This window comes from Amblyomma maculatum, chromosome 7 (genome assembly GCF_055883805.1).
Source record: "Amblyomma maculatum isolate TAMU_Amacu chromosome 7, ASM5588380v1, whole genome shotgun sequence".
In the NCBI taxonomy this organism is placed as follows: Eukaryota; Metazoa; Arthropoda; class Arachnida; order Ixodida; family Ixodidae; genus Amblyomma; species Amblyomma maculatum.
Genome location: NC_139350.1, coordinates 129,228,276 through 129,251,763, shown reverse-complemented (window position 1 = coordinate 129,251,763; position 23,488 = coordinate 129,228,276). Strand labels below are relative to the sequence as shown.

General features: G+C 47.4%; 1 protein-coding gene across 17 annotated transcripts in view; it reads left to right on the top strand.

Moving 5' to 3' along the window:
- mask (multiple ankyrin repeats single KH domain) overlaps positions 1-23,488 on the top strand; it is a 165,565-nt gene that overhangs the window by 109,614 nt on the left and 32,463 nt on the right. For 16 of the 17 annotated variants that reach the window (XM_084609470.1, XM_084609463.1, XM_084609474.1 and 13 more), the window contains 6 exons: positions 945-1,220; positions 2,762-3,118; positions 12,547-12,784; positions 14,261-14,661; positions 18,772-19,057; positions 22,105-22,684. In XM_084609470.1, the coding sequence (XP_084465596.1) occupies positions 945-1,220; positions 2,762-3,118; positions 12,547-12,784; positions 14,261-14,661; positions 18,772-19,057; positions 22,105-22,684 (2,138 nt within the window). The remainder of the gene's footprint in view (positions 1-944; positions 1,221-2,761; positions 3,119-12,546; positions 12,785-14,260; positions 14,662-18,771; positions 19,058-22,104; positions 22,685-23,488) is intronic. The other variant, XM_084609466.1, reaches the window with a different exon arrangement.

Here is a 23,488-nt window from a genome sequence, read left to right as displayed (position 1 = left end):
ACCATCGGCAGAGGCTTCCATAGACGACGATGGCAGCGCCTCAGCGCGGGCGCTTTTGAAAACTAAAAAATTTTTGCCGTTTTTGGAGACACAGCAACGCACGTCGTTGGTGGAGAGTGAACTCACTACCCAGTATTTTAGTTCACTTTAGCCACTCCGCTCAAGTGACGCTATTTTGAGATAGCGCAAAGAAAACCCAAGATGGAGGCGATCAGCCGGCTGCTCCTTGGCCGACTGCGATTCCCGTGCCACCCACAGGAATTTCGAAATTTCCTCTGTTCGGTGAGCATTTCATGGCTTCCGTGATGTTTTAAAAGCAAATTTTATCGCATTTTCTATAATTTGCATGCAGATGCTCGGAAGGATAAACGTTCCGGAAGTGAGGTTTTCTCAAAATCGATTTTCTGACCATTTTCAACCCTTCTAAGACCCTCATCTTTCCCTAATCTTATTTCAGGCATTCCATGGTTGCTTTAAGGGAGGGGCAGTTATGCAGTAGCAGTGGTAGTAACAATTTTGTTCAGTGAAGAGCGTTTAATGTAACAATTTGACTCAGTGGTTACATAGCAGAGGAGGTTGGTGATTGCTACTGTAATGCACTTCATATGGCCATATACTTCGAATGCATGATTGTAAAGTGCTGAATGTGCAACATTGTTCGAAATGGCGGCATTCACGGTGGCTTGTCGCCCACTTGGCACTTGCGTGTTGGTTTCGCCATACCACAAGCTCCACAGTGGGCGCAAGCAAGTGTCACAAACCGAAAATGTGGAAACAAGGCCCCACAGTGCGGTTTCCGTTGTTTCATTTGCCCTGTGTGTAAAAGGCGTAAGCTGTGCCCCTAACCCCTCCCCATCTGTAGCGGTGTTCATCATCAATTGGCGGGCATTCATTGGCGGGAGGTGTAAATTAGTTGTGGTAGCTGACTGCTTACTGATGCTCAGGTTGACCTCAACTGGCAGACGGAGAGCAACCATGACACCGCCCTGACCCTGGCGTGTGCGGGGGGCCATGAGGATTTGGTGAGCCTCCTCCTGAACCGGGGAGCCCACCTGGAGCACCGCGACAAGAAGGGCTTCACACCACTTATGCTGGCTGCCACAGCAGGCCATGCGGGTGTCGTCGACATTCTCCTTTCTCATGGTGCCGACCTTGAGGCACAGTCAGAGCGCACAAAGGACACTGCGCTTTCGCTCGCTTGTTCTGGGGGACGTTATGAGGTAAGCCTCTGGTGTGCTTGGGGAAAACTGTTGTTGGGGACTGCTGAGTGGCTTGCTTTGCATGCTCGTCTCTGGGCTTTTCAAGCTGTCTATCACAGTCGACACTAGTCTGTGGTCTGCGCATCATATGCTCGGGGAGCATTTAGCGGTGCAACCTGCCTATCGTTAGCTCCACAGTTGCATGTCAGCTGAGGTCAATGTTACTAGATATAGACAGCTGGAAAACTGTGCTGGCATGCCGCACTGCGGAGTGCGCTCAATCGCCGGTGCGGCGTGAGCTGATCACAAAGCGACCGCAGCGCCCCTCTCCCCCTCTGCGGTAAATGGTTGAGGCCATCCAGTTAATACAAGGCGGAAATTTTAAAATACTACTAACCCTCTTCTTGCAGCAATCCAACAGAAAATAAAATTGATTTTGCATTTTCAAACACACTTTTGTATGCATATGACAGCCAACACTCCTACTGACTAGCCTGAAGCAAGGAGGTTGCAGATGCGGCCCAAGCGTGTCATCTGCCTGCTTGCTTGAGATACGTTTGCAAATGAGGTGGCATTTCATGCGTACAAAGATGTGTTTAACAAACACAAATACAATTTTTTTTTTTGTTGCATTGCTGAAAGAAGAGGGTTAGCAGTATTTTTAAATTTCTGCCTGTGTATTAGCTAAATGGCCTCGCCCATCTACCGCATCAGGAAAAATGGGTGCTGTGGTCGCTTTGCGATCAGCTCATGCCAGACCAGCGATCGTTTTGGCCCACTTAGCATCGCGCAGTTTTCCAACTGTCTCTATCGGCGAACGCTGGCTGAGGTGTTTGTGAAATTGCCCACAATTCGAACCAGGCATTTCGCCACCTTAGGCACTGCAGCAACAGAATGACATCAGACATTTATCACTCTGCTGCACAGCTGTAGCTTGCAATGATGAATAAAGAAAGGGTTCTTAAAGCTGCGTTTATACCTACACAGTACCGGGAATCCTGACGTAGCGATGTACAGAGGTGGTCAACATCATGAGGTTGCCCACCTCTGCTTGTCATGTTGTATATAGAGAAAGCAGCTTGGAGCGGCGCACAGCTTCTACGTACGAATGTTGTTGTTTTGTTTTGTTTTTGCGGGTTTTTTTTTTTCTTTTTTTCGTGAAGCAAGCCTGGTGAGAGCCGCTAATCGCTCTCTGCCAGCCAGATTAGCTTCACCACATAACCAGCGTTGTACTAAACGGTGGCTTCCCCACTTGGCAGAAATGCTGTGGTGGAAATGGTACTGCCAATTTCGTGCTGCATTTCTCGTTTTATGGCATCTTTTGCATGGCTAGCACAGCCACTATTATGCATCTTGGGCTGCTTTTTTTTTTCCTCCGGTGTATTGCTGCATTCAATATATCAGTGGAATACTTCCTGCATTTCCTTTGTGCATGTGCGCATTGTTTCAGCTTTCGAACAGTAGGCAACTTAGCTAAGAGCAACCTGAGGCAGTGTGTTTTGCTTGAAAGGGGGATATTTTCCTGCTCGTCACTGACAAAGCCACTGCTCTGTGTCACTCAGGTGGTGGAGATCCTGCTGGCTCGTGGCGCCAACAAAGAGCATCGCAATGTATCAGACTACACGCCCCTAAGTCTCGCTGCCTCAGGGGGCTATGTGAATATCATCAAGCTGCTACTGCAGCACGGTGCTGAAATCAATTCTCGCACTGGCAGCAAGCTGGGCATCTCCCCCTTGATGCTGGCTGCCATGAACGGCCATGTGGCAGCTGTGCGCCTTCTCCTAGACAATGGCAGTGACATCAACGCACAAATAGAGACCAACAAGAACACCGCTCTTACCCTGGCCTGCTTCCAAGGTCGTCAGGAGGTGGTTGCATTGCTGGTAGACCGCAAGGCCAACGTGGAGCACCGGGCCAAGGTATGTCCTCCGTTACAAAGGTCAAGATCATTGGCAGTTGTGCGCCAGAAATGGTCACACCTACTCACACAATAAAATATAGCAGGCTGCCGGTGTAGGTGCATGGATTCTGCATTCACAAAATGACTGAATGCGCTGTCAATGCACCTGCAGCATATATGCGCTGACACTATGAAGGGACACTACACGAATCTAATATATATATATATATATATATATATATATATATATATATATATAGGCAAGTTTACATCAAGTTTTTACCTGTCATGTACTTTCATATGCTGATTCCAATAATTTTCCCCCTGTATCAGGTAGTCTTAAATATATAGAGGAAAGTTGTTTGGAGGAAACGTGGCTCTGCTCATTCCCGTTGAGCAAGCCTGGTTTTCACTATGTTCGCTTTATCACGCAGCGATTGGGGTGGCTGCCGTCCGCTGCCACAAAATCATTGGAACGTGTGATAGCAGCAAGCGCCTTTTGAAGCCAACGATGCTAAAAACTGGCGTCATGATTACGGCTGACCGCGTGCTTTCTTTTACGACTGATGGTTGGGACGGACGACCTGTGAAAAAAAAAAAAAAAAAAAAAGCGATCTCAACTTTTCCCGAAGTGAGCAGCCTGGCGGCAGATAGCACGAGGTACTGGTGCGGCCGATGGATCTGAAAGAAAGCTGATAAGACGAGCTATCCAAGGATCCCGTTGTTGCTCGCCGGCCATGTTGCTCAAGGGATGTGTCAACGAAGAGCATTCGACGCAGAAGCAGCAGGCGCTGGGAGGTGGTAGGGGAGAGCGGGACAAGGTGTCGGCGGCATTGTGTTTTCGACCAAAGCGATAGATGACACGAATATAGTACTCTTGGAGACTGAGGGCTTATAGGGCTAGCCGACCTGTAGGGTCTTTCAAGGAGGACAACCAACACAAGCAATGGTGGACCGTGACAATGTCGAAAGGGCAGCTGTATATGTAAGGGTGAAACTTGGAGATCGCCCAAACGAGGGCTAAGCACGCCTTTTCTGTGATGGGGTAATTAGATTCTGGTTTGGTCAACGAACGGCTCGTGTAGGCAGTGACGTATTCTTCAAAACTGAGTTTGCATTGTGTAAGAACAGTGCTGAGGCCAATGCCACTGGCATCGGTATGAATTTCAGTGGGAGCAGTTGGATCAAAGTGCCGTAAAATAGGAGGTGAGACTAAAAGACGGCCCAAGGTTTGAACGCAGTGTCGCAGGCATTTGACCCAGGGATGTGAAACTTCTTATGCCTCCCAGCTGCCATGAATTACAGACGCTAGCGCCAATCTCGCCCTTATAGCGGGAGGGGGCGCGTAAAAAATGGACTTAACGGGGGAGGCCGTATAGCGGAGTGGTCCAAGAAAATGGCGCGCTCAAGAGGGTGTCGGTAGGTTGTTAAGCAGCGTGAGTCGCGTGCTCGCGTGCGCCCGCACCTGTGGATTTTCTACCGCATCATCGTTCTGCCGCGGCGCGACCTGCTCGCGACAGGAACAGTGTGATGGAAAGAAAAACCACAAGCATAGCGTTCTCGAGGGCGCAGGCGCTCGTGAGCAAGCGTACCCAACCGCAGCAAGAAATAGCACAGAGAACAGCAGATATCGTTTCCTTTCTTTATTAACTGCACGTGAAATAGAAAATGAAAAGATGCGATGAGGTATCCCTCACACACGCACGCACGCACGCATGCATGCACACTTTACATAACCAAAAGTTTACAGTAGTGTTCTGTGTTCTGTGCTAACGTTGTAATATTGCATGCTTGCTTTATCACTACAAAAAAACCCAGTTTGCCGGCACTGCTTCTGTCAGCATGTGTACAGTTGATATGAAACTAAATAAATGATGCACATATTCATTCTACGCATTCCATACCATCAAAGCAATGTAGAAACATGGAGCAAATACATGCGTTCTAGTTACCTAGTGGTTGGTATTTGATGCAAGTAATCGCATGTCACTGTGCTATACATAACGAAAATGCATGATTAAAATTTTACACTACCGTTCCTGGAAGAACCGTCATTTTCGAAACGCACTTACGTCTCTCCACAGCACATGAAGGTAACAAGTTCAACAACACGAACCACAGCGGATATCGCCGACTGTAATGGCCATCACAATCAGCAGAAGAGATGGGTCCATGGAACTGGAGCTGCACGCAGACAAGTCTCTCGTCTCACGAAGGGGCGGAGAGCCAGCAGAAATGAGACGCACAAAGTAAAAAAACCGTGACGAAAAATCGCGACTTTGGCTGATAAGTTAACATGCAGAGAATTCCCAGTGCTAGGCTGCGCAGATGACGGTTCTAATTCAAAACGAGCGGAGTCGTAACTGTTGCAGCGGTTCACGCTAGGACGAAGCAAGCCACGCAGTGGAGTCGGCGGCGCCGTCAGTGCAAGGGAGAAGTCCTCCTCCCAGATTTTTCTTTCCTTTTTTCGCCCCCGCGTGTAAGAAGGTTGGGCGAATTAGGCGGGACGGAAGTGCCGCTGACTTTCCGCGGCCTGTTTGACCAACTGCTGAGGTGGTCGCCGCGCAGGAGGTTCGTCAGAGGTGCAGTAATAGTGGTGAAATTTTGGATAAAACGTCAGAAATAGGAGCATAGGTAGTGAAAGATGTGCAGTTCCTTGATAGTTGACGGCTTCGGGAACTCTGCGACGGTGTGAAGTTTGGCAGGATCAGAAAGTACACCGTTCTTGGAGATGACGTGGCCTAAAATCATGAATTCGCTAGCCCCCAAAGCGACACTTCTTCAGGTTAAGCTGAAGCCCGGCTTGGATTAAACAGTTCAATACACACTCCAAGCGGAGAAGGTGGCTCTCAAAATCAGAAGATAAGAAGACAATGCCATCTAAATAGCAGAGTCAAGTTTTCCACTTTAGGCCATGGAGAATCGAATACATCATGCGCTCAAAAGTGGCCGGTACATTACAAAGTAGTTCGAAGGGCATGACATTAAATTCGTATTGGCCGTCAGGTGTTACAAAAGCGGTCTTGGCGCATGCGGCATCCGCCAGAAGGACTTGCCAATATCCTGATCGCAAGTCTAAAGATGAAAACAATTGTGCTTCTTGTAAGCTGTCAATGGCATCAATTCGAGGCAGCGGATAGACGTCTTTGCGGGTGATGTTGTTAAGGCACCGATAATCGACGCAAAACCGTATGGTGCTATCCTTTTCTTTTACAAGGACGACAGGCGAAGCCCACAGACTACTGGAAGGTTGAATGACACTCCGCTGAAGCATGTTGTCCACTTGGCCTTCAATAATTTGCTGTCAGCCACCGAGACCCGGTATGGGCGTTGACGCAGCAGCTTGTGGGTACCAGTATCAATCACATGGGTGACGGTAGACGTGCAGCCGAGTTGGCTTTTGGAAATATCAAATGAAGACCGATACTTGTCCAAAAGCTGGGCACGCTGTGGTGGGGCGAGGCTGGTGTCAACAGAATCTGGAAAGACTTCAGCTGCAACGGATGCAGTAGACTCGGGTAAAGTAAGAGAGTGGGCTGAAGGGGGGAGGAGTCGGTGCAACGATCCGGGATGATCAAGGCATCGATGAGCTGGATATGACCAAGGCACTCACCAAGGAAAGAAGAACAGGGTCTCAGTAAAGGGTTAGAGACCTGAATTAGGCTGCAGCCATCTTGGACAGTGAGCACAGTGGAGGGTAGAAGCAGGGCGTGACTAGATGTGAAGCTGTCAGACGGGGTGAAAAACGACAGTGCCGTCAGGTGCAGAGAAACAGAAAACGGGAAGGGTGACAGATGAGTGTGAAGGGACCTCGATGTCGGCAGCCACAGTCAGCTTGCTGAGAGCATGAAACAAATTGGTATCCGAAGGGGCGCTGCACGGGACAAGTTCGAGTTCGGTGCAGATAAAGTCCCAGCCTAAAATGAGGTCATGTGAGCACGACGACTGAACAACGAATTCTGTGGTACATAATGAGCCGTGAATGATAACCCTGGCTGTGCAGGCCGCCAAAGGCAAGACAAGCTGTGCATTAGCGGTGAGAAGCGAAAGGTCAGATAAAGGCGTCATCACTTCTCATAGGTTGGGGTACAGTTTTTTACTGACGCAGCAGTGCCAGTATCCACAAGGGCCAAGACAGTCACACCCTCCACAACTTCAAGCACATTCGCAGGGATACGACGAGGTTTTATATTGGTTGATATACTCGCAGTTCTTGCCTCAGGAACTGTGCTAACTATTTTTTTTGAGGTGCATTGTATCGACGTAGCGGTGAAACAGAGCACCTCAGTGATGGAGAACGGCGGCTAGCAGGCAGTAGGTCTGCAGAGAAATCGGTGTCGGTGGAAGAGGAGGGACGTGGCGTGGGTTCAGGAGGCACATAGGGTCGTGAGTAACCTGCAGGCGGCACGATGCGGCGACGGTAGTAACGTATGCGTCCGGGGACACCACACTCGTAACAGATCGGTTGATTGTCTCGTGTGCGCCAAGGGTTTGCACGAAGGGTCGGCCGCAGGGGATTGAAAGTGGCTGGCGGCGGTGGAGGGCGATGCAGGATATTCGAGTCGGCGCGAGGGAGGATGTCGGCATATGTGGGAGGCACTGCGGCAGGAGCCTGCTGAGGAACAGTTGGTAGCACCTTAGCCACTTGCTCATGAATCACAGCCTGAATCATTGGGGCCGGGTTAGATAGAGTGCCCTGGATGCTATGAAGAAGGGACAGTTGTCATGGTGACCTCCTTGTGCATAGTTCTTAATCTGGTCAAGCAGCGAGCTACTGGTCGTTGACATAGCCAGGCTGGAGAGCGAATCAGGCTGCATAGATGGTGCTTGTGCTAGGATGCGCTGTTTGCGAAGCTCATCATAGGCCTGGCAAAGCGTGAAGATCTCGGCAACGGTGATGGGGTTTCGAGCGACAAGCATCTGGAATGTGTCTGCCTCAATACCTTTTAATATTTTTGATGTGATCCGCTTCCGGCATAGATGCATCTACACGGGTGCACAGGCTCGCAACATCTTTGTAACTTGTAAAGGATTCACTGTGCAGCTGGGTTCGAGATCGGGAGGGGGGGCATGGGTCTTAAGGATATTTTTTTTTTAACCAGCTGTAATAAAATTATGGAGCCTTGTGCAATTTTTGTAGTGATTTGAAATATATGCCATTTTTTTTTCCTTGTAGCCCATATATGTAATAGTCATCTTCCATTGTTTGAGGCCTAAATTCAGAAGCAATAGGTTGTTAAAAACTTGAAATTTAAGTCATAGTTAGGTAGCCAGGAGAGTGAAGAGTGGAATTTTGATAGTGGTTTTTGATGTGTTCATTAGTAGTCGTTTTATAGCCTTGTGAATTTCAGTATACAGACTATGTACCAAGTGGCAGTGAACTCAAGTGAATGTTAACTTTCAAAAACAAAAAATCTGCTCCTAACACTTCACACAGCATGCATTCAGCTTCCCATAGCAAAAAAATGTTTGTTCTTTGCTTCGAGTGCAGATATTGAGGCTGCAAAGCTGCAAGTAGTCTACATGTTGTAATAAAAAAGTAAAAAACAAACTGGACAATTTAACGGGTATTTGCTGGTGCAATGCATATACAATCGTGCCTCGTTAATATGGTCACTTCAGTTTTCCACCGAAACTTTCTATAAAGCGAGTCATCCATAATAACGAGTCATCAATAAAAACAAAGTATTTTATAAAGAAAGAAATTTGTAATTAACGACTGCTTTTGTAAGTAAATTTGTAATTAAAAACAGCCAAGCTATCGATGCTACCTCCTTCTCCGTGAATCCGTCGATTCGAAATGCCATGTCTTCAGCTACTCAAGAGGATGACTGACAAGGTTTAAGAACTAAACCTTTTCAGCCATCCTCTTGAGTAGCTGAAGTCAGTAATGGCTGAAATCAGTAATGCTTAGACAGAGCGTAGAATAATTTTTCTCAATAAACATCACCCTATTTTACTGAACAAAACAATACGTAAGTCATCACAGCTAAAACCTATCAAGACGGAGGAGAAGGAACGGTACGTACCCATAATGTTGCCGAGGCAGGGAGCTTCGTTGAGCCATTTACCTTAGTCCTGTAGTATCGATGTTACCATCGGCCTGGCGATGCTGAGGCCTAGTTTAACTGGAGCCCATGGGCCCAGTCCCTCACGGCTTGGATTGACTGAGATGGCTTTTGCTGCTTGTATTCAAAGATTTCCCGCTTCGCGCCTATGTTCAGCTTCATTCTTTTGCGTTTAATTCCCGCCATGCCAAAAGTCAGACTAAAGTTGAGAGTTGCAGGCTCCTGATTCTTTGCACTTTTTTTTTGGCCTAGTTAACCTTTCTGCCTTCCCATTCTTCTGATTCTCTCTTTTTTGCCTTGTACTGTTTCCGTAAGGAAGTGAGGGAGCCGAGTTGACAGAGGCTATCGAACAGCCCCTTCCTGGTGCCGTTTGTATGTGTTCCTGTGAAACAAACACTGCAAGCTGAAGTACAGTTTAGAACGACGGGTAGCAGACTGTGAAGAGCTCAGACCTTGTCAAGGCCCCATCGTTGACTCAAAGCTAACCTGACATGCGGACCGCCTGGGGTGCAAAATGGGGCAGTTCGGCAGCGCAACAGTGACGAAAACCAAGAGCATGAGAAGGAATGGCATCCAGGACGGGACGTACAATCCCAGTTGCATGCTCGTTGCCTTTTTGTTGCTGTAGTACTTTGTGAGTGTGTCTTTACTCTGACCGAAAAGGATTAATGGCTTCATGGAACATAAGAGAAAAAAAAAACTTCAGTTCCCGCCGCCACTTGAGGTGCTTGTCTTTCTTCCTGTTATTTTCTTACGCTTTTACCGGCCTCCCTGTTCACGTCCAGCAGAATTTATTGCAACCACATGTTGCTGTTCCCCCCCTCCTAAATCAACGACACGCTCACTTTGTTTCTTTCAAACCCCACAGGCATCCGGCCGTATCGGCTATCATGTAGGTTCATGGCCGCTGCGCGCCCTTCTTTACCTTACGTTCGGACTCCTCTGCTTTTTTCAAACGCTGTTCATATTAAAGAGACAAAAATACATGGGCCCAAGTGGGCCATGTGCATTCTTCCCCTGTGTATTGTCCAGACAGCGAGGTTCCATATTAACAAGGCATAAATACATTGAAAATGTTTCATCCCCAGAAAAACTGTCCATAATTATGGTCGTCCATATTAACGGGGGTCATATTAATGGGGCAAGACTGTATTTACAATTCTCCTTCACGACCGGGCCACTGGGCTTAAGTGTCACGGATTTGTTTGTCCGCTCTGCAGCACCCGATGCCTAGAAATGCCCAGGGATGTAGTCCCTTTGCTTACCAACATCCTAGTCTGTCCTCTTGAGTGCACTTTGAACAATGGCATCATTCACAGTCCATTTCAATTGGGACTTCTTAGGCTGCACTGCACGAGTCATATGGAGACCATGGTAAGAAATGTTCATTGTGGAAAAACATGTCATTTGGAGCCGTTTGCTGGTTGCCATGTTCTGCATTTCACGGGCAGCAAGCACTTCCACTATGAGTGGATTTATCCTCCAGTCAGCTCACATGCTCGACAATTTAGCAGTTTAACAGTTATTCCTAGTTCACACTTGTGTTTTAACGCAAATATCTCCGCCGCATGTTACACACTCTGAGTTGACAGTAAATTCGCTTCAAGTGGAATGTCTGCTGTGGCATCACGAAAACTGTCAGACTTTTGCTCAGTTACTTTTCTCTGGTCTGTGTCTCGCTGCATATCTGAGGGCTGCAGCATCACAGCTGCCGCTGTCAGCAGTGCTGGGGAAAGCACTAAGCCTACTTTGGCATCTGCTGGTTCGGTAGTTCTGTGCAAAACTTTCATTGCTCGTAGCACACGCAGCTGGGGCAGGGCATCTCTTGAGATTGGCGATCAACAATTTTTTCTCTTTTTGCTACTTTTGAATGCCTAATTTGTCATGATTGCACCTTGCGCACTGAACCAGGCATCGTGAGTCTCTCACTGTTCGGAACAAAGCGTTGCCACCGACTCGCTGGCTGCACGTCTCTCGCAACTCAGGTGTGCCGAACAGACGCTGCTGGCCAGCTCCACCAATACGATGATGCCCCGCTGTTGCCCCGATGATGCCCCCCCCCTCTTATGAAACAGATTTATTTAAAAATGTGCAGTCTTGGCCAATGTCGATGGCCTGTACACTGTTTAGAGATTACTCTTCTCTTTCCGGTTTGCTGTCTCATCTTCTGCTGTCACTTCTTCTGGTTTGCTGTCACTACTTGCATCATCTGCTGGATCAGCTGATCGAAATTTTCTTGGTCGATTAGTTCAGGCAGCACGGCTGCACCGTCAAGTTGTCATCAGCCGTGATGAAGTCCTCGAACCTAACATTCGGAAGTGCCAGCTGACGTGATGACAAGGTCCACTTAAGATCATTCTTCATGGCGCCTATGAGTTGGTTGTCTTCAATCTTCTGCCTTGCATACAAGAATATCGATACAGTGCTAGGTGCAGCACCGAAGTCCGTGGCAACATCCTTTTTCTGCGCTTGCTCGACCATCCTCAAGGTCTATACTTTTTTTTTTCTCAAGCAAAACTGCTTTGTGCTCCTGCATTGCCATTTTGCGCGCCTGAGGACTCTGAGTGCACTGCGCTTGCGTGGATTATTTGTATGGTGGCAAGAGTGCATGGCAGTATAAGGTGAGGCATTGGCCAATGGTATGATGACTGCAGTCACTTCTTGCGATTGTATCGTTCCCCTCATGTCAGTTTGTGTGTTATTGTCATCAGAGTTCTAGTAATTCAGCACCAGCTAAGAGGTAGTTGGTGTAGAGAATTCGTTGTTTGAAAAGCAACTGCCGCAACAGGTTGATTAAATGGAGGAGTTTTCAAATGCACGTGCTTCCAATGGAGGCTGCATTCAGGAATTGCAAAACGTAATATTGAGGCGCTTGCTACATGGAGGTTCATTACATCGACATTTAATTGTACAGGTTACAAGGAACCTCCCTTTGCACACACTGTGGCAGCCCCTTGACCGATCCCTGCCACTGCACGTAACGCAGCGGGTATTCAGTATTCGATAAAGAGGTATATGTCCGTGCTAGTTCATTGGCTCTGCGCTAAAAGCCTTTATTGCTAAAGTCCCGGGGTGGTATGTCGGATGCTGTTGACCTTGCATTCACCACCATAGTAAATGTTTCAGGTGGTAGCTAGGGTGTTTATCAGTTAGTTTATGTATTGTTTTACTTGCAAATCTACTATAATAAATTATTGCCAAATTTTACTGTAGCTCACACTGACTGCTTGTACATCAAAGGGCACAGAGCTGGAGAAGGGAAGCGGTGAGGCAGGTGCCTCAGTTAGTGTACAGGCTCTGTTAGTTCATGCTGGCATGTGGGCAAGGAAGTTGAGCTTTGGTGGACCCTCTCACCATGCGTGAATGTGTCCCATTTCAGACTGGGCTTACTCCCCTCATGGAGGCGGCATCTGGTGGCTACGTGGAGGTGGGCCGCGTGCTGCTGGACAAGGGGGCTGACGTGAACGCACCCCCCGTACCCTCCTCACGTGACACAGCGCTCACCATTGCTGCTGACAAGGGCCACTACGCCTTTGTTGAGCTGCTCATCAAGCGGGGTGCTGCCATTGACGTCAAGAACAAGAAGGGCAGCTCCCCCCTGTGGCTCGCATGCAATGGCAAGTGTTTTTTTTTTTTTTCATTCTCTGCTGTGGCACAGTTGCAAAAACCGCTAGTGGTGCGCCCATTGCAGGTCACAGCCTTCATATACGTTTTATGCACGGTTTGGTGCATTAGAAGGCAGTCGCTCTTGCACTCTCTTCTTGGCCTACTATTGGCTGCAGGTCAAGCTCTGCAAACATTACAGCTGGCAGACATTTCCTGCAGTTACCATATTATTTCCTCCGCCACTACACTGTCCTCGTAACACTCTTCTGGAAAGAGCGAGCGACCATGTCGTGAGGCAGGCTATACCAAGCAGCGGACCCAGTCGACGACCTGCGATACGCACGATTGCTTCAAGATGTCAGGGCCAGATCCTCATGAATCCAATTGCTATAAAGCTTGTGCGCCCTGTCCTCGAACAGTTTATTTAGACAGACATCTAGTGGCTGCAGTACAGATGTCATCCTACCGGGATAACAAGGTGGGTTTCCTTGCCCTCAAGCTCGTTCACCTCAGGAGTAAGGTGTCCACGAAAAGGATCCAACACCAGGATCGACGCAGGATGAACAAGCACACCTGGTCGACAGTACCACAAGGTTTTGATCTAGTTAACTGTGATACTTCCATTTACTCATTCTTCCTGGCAGTAGACGATCACAATTTTGGGGACATTTCCTTTGGTACCGTCCTGCGCAAAATTAATACATGAGCACCGTGCTGCGCACAATGTGTTGCCATCATGTGAACTGTGCTAACAACTGAAGCAGCTGCACTGACCCACTGCTAACGATGCAACTTGTGAACTAGCGGAGATAACTTTAATAATGAGGTTGCAAGCCAATGAGCACAAAAGTGCAACATTTTGATGTTTGGTGGACTTGGCTGATTTGGCTTGCCTGGTACCTATGTTGCTAACATAGCATCGTAAAACTGGAAATCAAAACAGGGTGACAGTGGTTTGAAAATGACTCCACCATGGCATGATTTTATGACTCAAGGCTAGACATTGAAAGACAAAAAACAAAGTCTCGATACATTCAAGTAGATAGGGTAACTTTTTGATAGGTTATGTAAACACTAGTAAAGGTCACCTGAGCTCCCTTCGCTGTATAAATTGGGCTGCTCTTCAGTATGTTTTTACAAAACATCATACTTAGACTTCTATTAATTTGACATTTTGGATTATTTGAACTGGTTCAGTTTGTGGGGTTTAACGTCCCAAAGCGACTCAGGCGGCTGGGGCTATCCTGGCCAGCTCAGGCGCAAGTCTGGTAGGGGTCGCCAAAAAAACTGACTCTCGAGCCGCATACAGCTCTTTGCAGGCCGAAGTATGGCTTATATGCGTCTGACTTACCTGTTGGCAGTGAGAGCGGTTATTGCATGAATATGGTGTAAACAACAGCTATTTAAATTTTGGGGAAGTTGGTGTGTGAGTGACTCTCATTGGTTGCTGTGGCTTATCATTGACCATGGGGCACTTCCTCCTGCAGGTGGGTATCTGGATGTGGTGCAGCTTCTGGTGGCAGCGCAGGCAGACATTGACAGCATGGACAACAGGCGGGTGTCGTGCCTGATGGCCGCTTTCCGGCGGGGCCACGTCAAGGCCGCCAAGTGGCTTGTTAAGCAAGTGGCCCAATTTCCATCGGACCAGGAGATGGCTCGCTTCATGGCCACTCTGGGGCCGGACTCTAGAGACCTGCTGCGCAAGTGCCACCAATGCACGGAGGTTATTCATGCGGCCAAGGAGCGCCAGGCGGCCGAGGCCAACAAGTGTGCCTCTTCTCTCCTCGAGGAGCTTGACCTGGAGCGCACGCGGGAGGAGAGCCGGCGAGCGGCTGCAGCTCGACGGCGAGAACGCAAGCGCCGCAAGAAGAAAGAGAAGCAGGAGCAGGTGGGTATTTATTGTTTGCCTGTTCTTGGCTGATATACAGTAAACTCCATTCGAGAGACCAGGAGAAAAAAATGTTAGAATTAACCGAGATTTGAAATTCCCAAATGGGCCTGAAAAAAGCTGCCAGAAACCGTTTACATCACTGTAATATTATCCACTGAACATCTGTATGATGCCTGTGTGCATTTGAGATGAAACCAAAGTGAGAATGAGTTTTTTCAGTTGCGTCAAGTGCTTTTCTTTGTTTCTCTGTTTCGAACGCTGAAAAAGAGCACCAGTCATAAAGGTCTCCACTATCCTTTTCGCAGTGCGGCGCAGTAGCAGTGATGCCTCTTTACAACACATCCCCATCGCGCGCTGGTCATGTGCAGTTTCAGCGTGTGAATGCACGCGAAGGATGGGGGCACAGATGTTAGGAAAGTGTGTGACGCCATCCCTAAATAAAAAATACAAGAGGGGCGCACCAAGCAGCATACAAAATGAAAAAAACTGACCGATACAGACGCCTGGTTCCAGCCACGCCACGGGATGGCGTCAAGTTACGGAAAGTGTAACTGAAACTATGCAACTGAGCTTTATCTCAAATGGGAAACTTCCAATCATCGTCGTGCCTGCCATAACGCACACTAATCCGGCTTTTTCACAATATGTGTGGTGCCTTCTGGGGAGTGGTTGAAAATTTCCTTGGGAGGCACTTGCGAAATGACAATGTGTGCACTTGACAGCTACCACCATGTTGCATACGGCTGTCACGAATATGAATTGTGCATGACCCCCGAGATCAGCTCTGAATGCCAAAAGTGCGCATGCGCAGCTGGGACTGGCGGTACATTTTCAACCAGAGGAGGGCCACGCATGCTCAGAAGCGGCCTTGTGAAAAAGGTGGATTGCACCACTGTTCTGCGCAGCTCAGGCTTGGCGAGGCCTATTTCTGTACATAGCCAAGCCCACTCATAGCAGTATTGAAGTGCCATGAAATGTCATTGTTATAAATGGTAATTGTTATAACTGGGTTTGACCGAAAAAACAAAACAAAACAAAAAGAACATTGTAAACTACACATTTAATGAGGACAAGGTAGTTTGGGGTTTTACTTCATAGCAAGAAGAAACCCGTAATCTGTAAGCCTTGTCTGTTTCACGGCAATCAGGCCGGCATCTTTCTGCAGGGCATCCAACTGCTGAGCATAATACAATGGAAGATTTTTAGCAAACACAAAGTCCCGCATGGAGTCGATCATTCTCAAAGCCTCCTGTTGAGACACAACCTGCATAGGTTCCGATTCTTCATCGTTGCTACTGTCACTGTCCTCCGTGCCAGTGACTACTGTGACGGTGGCCTCGTCTGTCAGCTCTTTATCCGTCGTGACTATCATTGGCATGTAAAAATTTCGCAAGTCCCGACGCATCGTCGTCACCACCCCTCACTGCGGACTAAAGTTCGGTCATCGATGTGACGGCAGGAGCCTTGCGACCTTCCGCGTTGCCAGCATCCCCAGCGAAGCCCGTTTTCCGGAAGCAGTTTATGATGGTAGAGGAGCTTACTTCTTGCTCCAAAAACGAGTCTAGCGCTGGTTGGTGTTCGCTGACATAAATGTTGAGGTTCAGCGCAAGCTTGCTCAAAACATGTCAGCAGTACAGTGCCTTGAAGCAAGCAATCACACCTGTACCCGTAGGCTGCAAGCCTTTAGTGGTGTTAGGTGGGAGGAAAAAAACTTCCACATGCGAGAGCTTCAGAGCTGTTTGGTGCGCAGTCAAACTGCTGAGCACTAATGCCACCTTCTTGCCCTGGCACTGCATCTGCTGATCAAACACGACTAGCCACTCGCGGAAAAGTTTGCGCATCATACATGCTTTCCCATTATGATGATAGCGAACTGGGATCCTCAAGACATCACGAAAACAGTGGGGACTAAAGCAGGGCACTTGTCGCTGCTGCTGTTGCTTTGCTTTCCGTCCTTACAGGGATCGCCTTTAACAGCGTGTGTCTTTGATGGTAGCATCTGGAAAAACAGCCCAGTCTCGTTCCCACTGTACAAGTCCCGGTCCGCGTATTCTTCACAGATGCAGGGCAATGTTTCCTCAAGCCACTTCTGCCTAGCATCAACATCGAGCAATCCTGCCTCGCCCATGACTGCCTTGTAGACGATTCCATGTCTCTCCTTGAACCGTTGAATCCAACCACCACCAGGCTGGAAATCTGTGTTGCGCAGGAGGTGTGCGAAGTGCTTCTCCTTCTCCACTAAAATCGAGCCACTAATCAGCAGGTTTGCTGCACTGGTGTTCAAGAACCACCGGTACTACGTCTTTGTAGGCCCTGTGTCGAACCCTTTTTGGGCCATCGTCCATTGCATGGGCAGCACTGGCATCACCTTTGTTCTCAACCTTAAGCGTGTTGCGAATGAGAACGATTGTCGATACTGTCGGTTGTGTCAGGCCATGCTTGCACACCAAGTTGCACACTTACACCGTCCTTGTGCTCACATACAATGTTCCGCTTAACTTCTAGCGGTATTGCCGTTTGCTTCCTCTTCTGCACCGGTTGTGTCACACTTCCTGAAAGAGGATCCTCGATTGCTGTTCACAGATAATCCAGGGCCAGCAAAATCGTGGCAATGATAATGGCACGCTAGGAGAACCACGCTAGAAAGACACGTGCACGAACACTGCTGCATGCCTGCTACAAAGCATGCAACTGCGAAGCAGGGGCCTGGACAGAGCAGATAGGAGAGGTTAGTGCAGCGCACCCCGGTCAGCGCGCCCTCAGAATGGACTGCTCCACAGTACAGAGGCAGAAAGGATGCGAGTTGAGCACTCAAAGCTCTCCCTCAGAATGGTTGTGCATAGCAGCGCCTTACGCCCTCTCTCCTCCTCCGCGTGAAGAAGCACCCCGTCCTCCCCCGCGTCTCCACGGCGTGCAAGCTTCCCCAGTGCACTCAATCTGTCCAGATTTGTTTTGTTTTTTTATTGTCGCTGCATCAGTGTTGTTGGCATCTCCGCGTATGCTCACGCTTTTGTGGTTGTTCTGTTTCCACATTTTTGTTGAATTTCAGTGACCATATTTGATTTTTAGAACCGATAATATATGACATCATGACGTGATAGACTTACACGAACGTTAACAGGGCCAGGTTTTGAGGTTTAATTATCTGAATTTCTAAATTCACAGATCAAGGGAACGAGACTTTACAGTATATTACGCCTGCGAAAGGAAAAATGACTTTAGTGGGTTCTTTCGCCAGTTATGCAGATTCTTTGTAGTTGGTGCTTTAGTCACAAACTACCATTTATTCAGGGTTCGTAAATTCAATCGAATTTCTAATTTCCTATGAGTTCAAGTGGTGTTTTGCCTTTGTATGATGCAAGCTTGTTGGCTTTCAGTAGAGTGGGGGGTTCTGATTAAGCCGTTCAGAACAATGAAGTTTGCACTGATGTTCAGTGTTCAAAATATGGCCATATTCACAGCTCGGTTAGCTGGTGTTGTTGACTGCTAGCAGCTTCCTGCTGTTTTTGAGGTTCTCTTTGAGGCCATGCCACATTTGAGAACTTTCACCAAGTTCGATGTACAAAAAAATTTTCATCTGTGCATTGTTAAAAACGCAGGTACAGTGCATTCTTTTTAGGAGGAAAACTGAAAGGAATAAGGCATAGCAGTGGGCTGAATTGTGCATATCACATTTTTTGCCAGGGCAGAGCAAGAGTTAGAACTGAGTCACAGGTAAGAGCATTGGAACATGGCTGTAAAGTCAGCGGTGCATTGCAGGTGGCCAAAATTTACATATTGAAGTTTTGTGGTGCAGGCTTTTTATTCCTTCACATTCCTAGTATTGCCCCGCCGGGGCAGAGCAGTGGTTACGCCACTAGACTACTGTTCTCAAGGATGCGGGATCGAATCTGGGCCTTGGCGGCTGCTTTTCGATGGAGGTGAAAAGAAAGGCGCCCGTGTGCTGTGCGATGTCAGTGCACATTAAAGAACCCCAAATGGTCGAAATTTCCGGAGTCCTCCACTACGGCGTCTCTCATAGCCTGAGTAGCTTTGGGACGTTAAACCCCACAAACCAAACCAAACCATTCCTAGTATTCGTTAATTTTATATTGTGCACTTTTGCAGATGAGGTTGGCAAAACTTGAGGCAGAAGGTGGGGACAAGGCAGTTTCATCGGGTGCAAATAATGGCAAGGACTCTGACAAGGACTCCAAGGGCGAGGGTGACAAGCATGCAACTAGCTCCCAGTCTGAGGAAGATGATGACGATGACGACGAGGAAGAAGAAGAAGACAACCGAACCATAGTTGCCTGTGCCGGCAGCAACAGAAACAGTCGTCTGGCAGAACTGGATGAGCGGCTACCCAATCCTGGCGGGGGTGGTGGGAACCATGTGGCTACCATTACTACAGGTGAGCTTGTTAAGAGGTGCTTTCTTGCTATAGAAACTGCTTTGTTGCTTTTGTGCTCAAGTTAGCACAGCTTTCTTTTGAATGTGTCTGCATAATGTCTCTACTGCAGATTTCATGATGCAACAAACTTTTTTTTTTTTTTTTTTCCAGTTTCTTGCTTCCATTGAAATGCATCTTTTCCCTCGATTTAACTGTGTAGTTTTGCGCTGCAGTTTCGATACAAAGTTTTTGCAAGTGCAGAAAGCAAATTTGGGCAAATTCGGCTATACCTATAAAGCAAAGAAACTTTAGTTGTTGTAAAAATGTGAACGGTGTTCTTGCAGGCATTGAAGTGAAAAAAAGAATTTCCCTCATGGTGCTTTGGGCAGTACAGATGTTCACATATTAAAGCTGTGTTGTCTAGAGCATTGATTTCATTCTTTATGACAAAAAAACACACTGAGGCAGTCATTAGTCAGTTTTAGAATAAGGTGATCCTGTCAATTGGGGCTGTAGGTGTGGGATTCAAATGGGCACACGCTGAATGCTATGCAGAAGAGCAAGAGATGTGGCTTGGTGTGAGTGTTTAATGTTCCCCTATTTACTGCGACCGTTATTCTAAATCAGCCCATGAAACCATGCGACAAGCCACAGGCCGGTTGACACCATTGTTGGTCTTCCACAGCGCTGTTTGGTTTCATATTCAGTGAAAGCACCTGCTTTGTGGCAGTTGTTGCCAGGTCACTGCATGAAAACATGAAAAGCTCATAATTTTTGCTGATGGCATTACAGTCGAACCTGGATATATTGAACTCGAAGGGAATCACGAAATAGTTCAATATATCAATAATTCGATATGCACAAATCGGCTTGAGACGCTGCTTGCGATCGTGAAAAATGATACTACCATATTTGTCGCGTAATCAACCCACTCTCATAAGAAATACAGTATTGCTGCTGACGAATTGAAAAAAAATAAAGAAAGAAATAGCGTTAGTCAGTGGCGCGTCCCTCCGTTTTGGCCGTCTCATCCACAGTTCATTTATTGGCAGCGCGCCAAGATGTTTTGACTATGTTAGCTCCTGCAGTGACTGGGAGCGAACTTGGCAGAGTGCCTAGGATGGCTTGATTGCACAATCAAGCCATCCCAGATATAAGGTGCACCTTCCAGTGCGCGGTGCGGAGTTCAGTATATCGAACGACCGGTGAAATTGGAGTTCGATATACGATGCAGCTTTCTTGTACTTGTACATGGGATATTTTGTGAGTTCAATATAGCTAAAATCCAAATTGTTTGAGTTCAATATATCCGGGTCAGACTGTATACCTCCAGCCATATATCAAGATGGCTGGAGGATGGGCGATGTTTACAGTTTGGCTCCGCAAAAAATTTGACTGAAATGATATTTTGAAATCTGCAGTTTTTGTTAATGGAGATTTACTGTAATACTCTTATTGCTCGTTTTGCTTGTAACTTCTAAAATTGCTTGATAGCAATTCAGCACGCAGGAAAATTTAACTGAACGGATATTTTGAAATATGCTATTTTAAGTTAATGGACCTTTACTGCAATATTCTTCGTTTTGTTTTTTTGTAATCTCTAAAATTGCTTGAACGCAGTAGGAAAGAAGCCAACAGTCGGCGAGGCCAAGGAAAGCATTGGGGATTGTATTTTGTCTCTTTTTTTATTTTTACTTCGATAATCGCATAAATTAGCAATGCAATCTGTTTAGAGGAAAGATGATTAAACACAAAGTAGAAGAAAAAACAATGTGCCGATTGTGGGAACCGAACCCACGACCTCCGAATATCGCGTCCGGTGCTCTTCCAACTGAGCTACATCGGCCGCTGTCCCTCCTGCTACTTTCTTGGGTATTAATGTTGTCTGTATACGAACCTTGATTGTGTTCACCAGCGCCACCCTCAACCTTAGCGGCGGACGTGGAACGTCCTGTGTTACCGCCAGCGTCACGTAGAATGTGATCAAGAGCGAGGGCAAAAGCTGTGCTAGAACCCTCTTACGCTACCTATGGCTTCAAGACTGCCAGAACCAAGACCGATGGTGGCGCTGGTGAACACACTCAAGGTTCGTATACAGACAACATTAATACCCAAGAAAGTAGCAGGAGGGACAGCGGCCGATGTAGCTCAGTTGAAAGAGCACCGGACGCGATATTCGGGTTCCCACTATTGGCACATTGTTTTTTCTTCTATTCTGTGTTTAATCATCTTTCCCCTAAACAGAATGCATTGCTAAGTTATGCGATTATCGAAGTAAAAATTAAAAAAAAAGACAAAAGTACAATCCCCAATGCTTTCCTTGGCCTCGCCGACTGTTGACTTCTTTCCTTCATGAATTATAACGAGCACCCTCATTTCCCCTTCATTTATCTGCTTGAACGCAGTAGATAAAATAAAGTGGAACTGGAAGGTTTTAGGAATGCTTTGTGCCACTGAAAGGCAAAAACCTCAACGCAATAAAATTTGCAGTACAGTAAAACCTCAATAATTCGAAATGTTTCTACTGTCCCGTAATTTCTAATGTAAATTTGACAGTATAGTTTGAAGCGGCCGCCTGCGGTAGCCCTTTTAACTCTGAAGGTTTTCAGTGGTTTGCTGGAATGCTGCAACTTTGGAAACTTTGCTGCAAACCAATCAACTGATGGCACCTTCGAGCCCCGAATTGGTGCCGCAAAGTGATGCTTATGCTTGATATGCCATAGCACTCCAACCCTGGAGTTCCCAGCACAAAAAACCACTCTGTAGTAGAGCTTGTCGACCGCCAAAGCGCGCCGCTGTAGAAGTGGAGATGTGCTTCACTGCAACTTGCCCTGACAGCGCGCAACATCCACCTATGCTATTTATTTTAATGGTACACCATGGCTAGAGGGTTAACGGGCACCTTGATTACTGTATCTACTTATGTAATGGACCCACTCTCAAAGTGAGCCTACCCTGCACTTATGGTACTGAGAATTTGAAATAAAAAGAAAGTTTGTTGTTAGTGCGTTTCTCCGTTTAGTCGCCATCGTTGCGGTCCACAGCACATTTCTTGTGGGTTTGTGCAGGCTCCTCTGACCGCGTTAGCGGCCAACCCAATGCGCCTGGCCGACCCAAGGCCAATGGTGCCTCTTCCTCTTCCACGCCCAGCAAAGTACGCTTAAAAGAAGAAGATCCACCTCCCAGCCATGAGTCATCGAGCAGCCCTTCCTCCTCTCCCCCCAAGGTCCCCTTGTCTGCGCCCACTGAAAGCAAGAACACACGCAAGAAAAAGCAGCAAGCTGCAGCTTGCTCCACTGCTGCAGAGCGTGCTGCCGACCCAGCCGCACCCCGGTTAAACCACACAGTGTCCCCTTTGCCCGTTGCCAAAGGTGGCAACAGTGGGAGCAAGCAGGGAAAGGCACCGCTAGCAAACCAGGCTGCCCAGCAGCAGCCAGTGTCAGCGGCCACTCGGTCACCTCTGACTGTTACACAGGCTTCGACGACAGTGCACCGTCAAGTAGCTCAGGTGGCCAAACGCACCACTGAGGTTATGGTCAATGGGCTCGCCGACAGTGAAGACTTCTCGACTGTGGTGAAGGGGACCAAGCACCGGGGGCAGGGGCAGGCTCACCATGTGGCCACTGATGCCTCCTCCAAGACCAGCACGTGAGTTTGCACAATTTTTGTACTGTAAAACTTTGTTCATGTATTTTCATTTTTAAATGCTAGAAAAAGGTATCCAGGAAAAAAAGTATGGTCTTGTCTCGTATGATTTTGATTGTATTGAAAGAAGTATGAAGGCATTTGCTGAAACTTTCACTTACAGGATGTCGGTCAGCATTTCTTGGCGTGAGGTACAGAGGTCATTTTCTCATTGTTCGAAGAATTCCGTCTACATCCGCTTTGTCCTTAGTGTGGAAGAGGTTCTCAAACATGCGATTTGTTGGCAGCAGTAATAGACCGGGACTTCTAGATGCGTGACAGAGCGCCAAGACACGATGTAGGACTGCCCGGCTGCACCAGTTGGCTTCTTCGATTATGCACTTCTGGCTGCTTGCAGGTTGTCAGAATACAGATGGGTCCATAAGTCTGCATGTTTCCGTCGCCTAATTTACAGTGTAGATATTATTTAGCATCCTTTACAAAAGCCAGCCTGACCCCTTGCTTGTCCTGATTATATTGACAATTACCTAAATATAGTAAAATTTTTATAGTAAATATACTAATTTACTATGCTATTTACTATTTAGAAAATTTACTATAGTAAATTTACTATAGTAAATATAGTAAAATCTAATTCTGTCGCGTTGGTCGCTAATTAATTCGGACATAGATGTGTGAGCCTGGCTCTGGTTAATTAGGACGAGTGAGCGCAACGAGGTACAATGCGTGCAGCCAGTAATCACCGAAATAGACCTCCCCGAATGTCAGTTGCATGGAACAGCTGTCGTTTCATTATTTCAGTTGACG